The sequence below is a fragment of the Eimeria maxima genome, genomic scaffold (assembly GCF_000499605.1).
Source record: "Eimeria maxima Weybridge genomic scaffold, Emw_scaff353, whole genome shotgun sequence".
In the NCBI taxonomy this organism is placed as follows: domain Eukaryota; phylum Apicomplexa; class Conoidasida; order Eucoccidiorida; family Eimeriidae; genus Eimeria; species Eimeria maxima.
Window position 1 is genome coordinate 1 of NW_013563821.1, and position 2500 is coordinate 2500.

Sequence of the window (2500 nt, forward strand, 5' to 3'; positions counted from 1 at the left end):
TTATATATATATATATAAAGACTAACTTTTATTTTGTTTTTTATTTATTAGGGTTTGCTGCACACGGACTGGTGGGAGGGTTTAGGGTTTGATCAGGGTTTAAGGGTTTAGGGTTTAGGGTTTAGTGTTTGTGCAGGCTGATGAATTAATAGAACAATGCCTAGCAGAGGCAGACCCTCTTATTCGTTATGGTGGTGCCTATGCTATTGGTCTTGCATACTGCAATACAGGAAAGGTAGGGTTTAGGGTTTAGGGTTTAGGGTTTAGGGTTTGTTTCTTTGTTATTGACAGGAGGTTGGGGCTTTGCTTATGAGTGCATGCATGCATTTTATATTTTTATATTTATATGTTGTGTATGTGATCAAAATCCGTTGTTTATTTCTTACTTTTTGTAAACCCTAAACCCTAAACCCTAAACCCTAAACCCTAATTTAGGGTTTGTATGTGTATTCAGGAGGAAGCAGTAAAACGTTTATTAAGATTAGCTGTTTCTGATGTTAGTGATGATGTGCGTAGAGCAGCAGTTCTTTCTTTAGGGTTTGTCCTTTGTTCTCATAGAGAAGAAGTAAGTCCTAAACCCTAAACCCTAAACCCTAAACCCTAATAAATGGAATAGGACAAGGAATATTCATTTATATATATATGACCCTTTTTATGGAGGAAAGGGTTTAGTTCTTATTAGGGTTTATATTAGGGTTTATACTTGTTTTAATTAGGGTTTATTATTATTAGTGTTGACTATAAGGGTTTTTTTTAGGGTTTAGGGTTTAGGGTTTAGGGTTTATATGTGTATATATATATTTGTTGTGCTGCAGCTATTACGTATATTAGTATTATTATGCAGCAGCTATAACCCTCATGTACGTTTTGCTGCTGCTGTTGCAGTAGGGTTAGGGTTTGCAGGAAAAAATAATAAGGAAGCAGAAGAAACCCTACATAGATTAACTACTGATGCAACTGATTTTGTTAGACAAGGTAAACCCTAAACCCTAAATAAACCCTAAACCCTACTAAATAAACCCTAAACCCTACTAAATAAACCCTAAACCCTACTAAATATATCCTTCCCTAAATCCTATACACGAATATAAAAATAAACCCTCTTTATACACCTCATAAAATCACCTGTATAAACCCTATGCTATCAGTCTAGGGTTTAGGGTTTAGGGTTTAGGGTTTGTATGCGTCTTTTTTTTTTCTTTTTTTTTTTTTTTTATTTATTTATTTATAGGTGCTTATGTAGGTCTAGGTTTATATTATCAATTACAGAATAATTCATCAGCAAATCAATTTAGGGAAGAAATAAAAAAAATAATAAAAGATAAACATGAGGATCCTCTTGTTAGATTTGGTTGTCTTATGGCTGCAGGACTTATTGATGCAGGAGTAAGAATATATACATTCTAGGGTTTAGGGTTTAGGGTTTACTGGGTTTACTGGGTTTGTACAGGGTTTATATACATCAACAGCAGCAGCAACAACAGCAGCAGCAGCAGCAGCAAGAGCAGCAGCAAGAGCAGGAATAGCAGCAAATATATAAATATTCATGTTCTCCCCATCATATAACCATTTATATAAAAGTAGATAAAATTCTGTATGCATAAAAGATGAAATAAATTAAGAATAAAAAATAAATAAATAAATAAATAAATAAATAAATAAATTTTTTCCTTTTTTTTTTTTTTTTATAGGGTCGAAATGTAGCTGTACGTCTATGCAATAAAGAAGGTGTATGTACAGCAGCAGCAGCAGCAGGAATTTGTTTATTTAATCAGTATTGGTTCTGGCATTCATTAATATATTGTATATCTCTTTCTTTTGAGCCACAAATGGTTATAGGTATTATACCTATTGATGATGAAGTTGTTGTACCTCCTATTACTCCTGCTGCTGATCCTTCTGCTGCTGCTGATGGTCATGGTGCTGCTGCTCCTATTGAGGAGGGTAGTGGGGAGAGAGGGGAGAAGAAAGATGGTTCTGTTGCTGCTGCTGCTGCTGCTGCTGCTGCAAATTATGAGGGGGATGCAGCAGATAAACAACAGGCAGAGAGTGCAGCAGCTACTGCAGCAACTACACCACCTACTGCAGCAGCAGCAGGTGCAACAGCAGCAACAGCAGCAGCAGCAGAAGATGGAGAAGCAATAGAAATTGATAAACCTGCAGAAGAAACAAAACAGCTAGATAAACAGCAGCAAGACCAACAGCAACAGCAGCAACAGCAGCAGCAGCAACAGCAGCAGCAACAACAACATGTTGTACAGATGCAGCGTGCATGCTTACGTATACCTACAGGATGGAAAATGTTATGCAGCGGTGCTGCTGCTGCTGCTGCTGCATATCCGCAGCACATAGGAGCAGCAGCAGCAAATAGGGAGACGCAGCAAACAGTTAAGGCTGTATTAAGTACTGCAACAAGAAGACAAGCAGCAGCAGCAGCAGCAGCAAAAAAAGGAGGAGATAAAAAGAAAAAAAATAAATCTAATGATAATAATACAGATAA

The 2500-nt window shown here is 36.8% G+C and overlaps 2 protein-coding genes across 2 annotated transcripts in view; both read left to right on the forward strand.

The window, feature by feature from the left end:
- Nucleotides 1-136: 136 nt before the first annotated feature.
- EMWEY_00029730 (hypothetical protein) lies at nt 137-558 on the forward strand (the record flags this gene model as incomplete). The annotated part of the gene is made up of 2 exons (XM_013478274.1): nt 137-235; nt 517-558. Coding segments are annotated over 2 exons (141 nt in total), but the record flags the coding sequence as incomplete, so codon positions are not given.
- Nucleotides 559-1829: 1271 nt separating this feature from the next.
- EMWEY_00029740 (hypothetical protein) overlaps nt 1830-2500 on the forward strand; it is a gene marked incomplete at both ends in the record, with an annotated part of 1056 nt that continues 385 nt past the window's right edge. Inside the window, one exon of the mRNA XM_013478275.1 lies at nt 1830-2500. This exon is cut by the window's right edge and continues 11 nt beyond it. Within this exon, the coding sequence (XP_013333729.1) occupies nt 1830-2500 (671 nt within the window).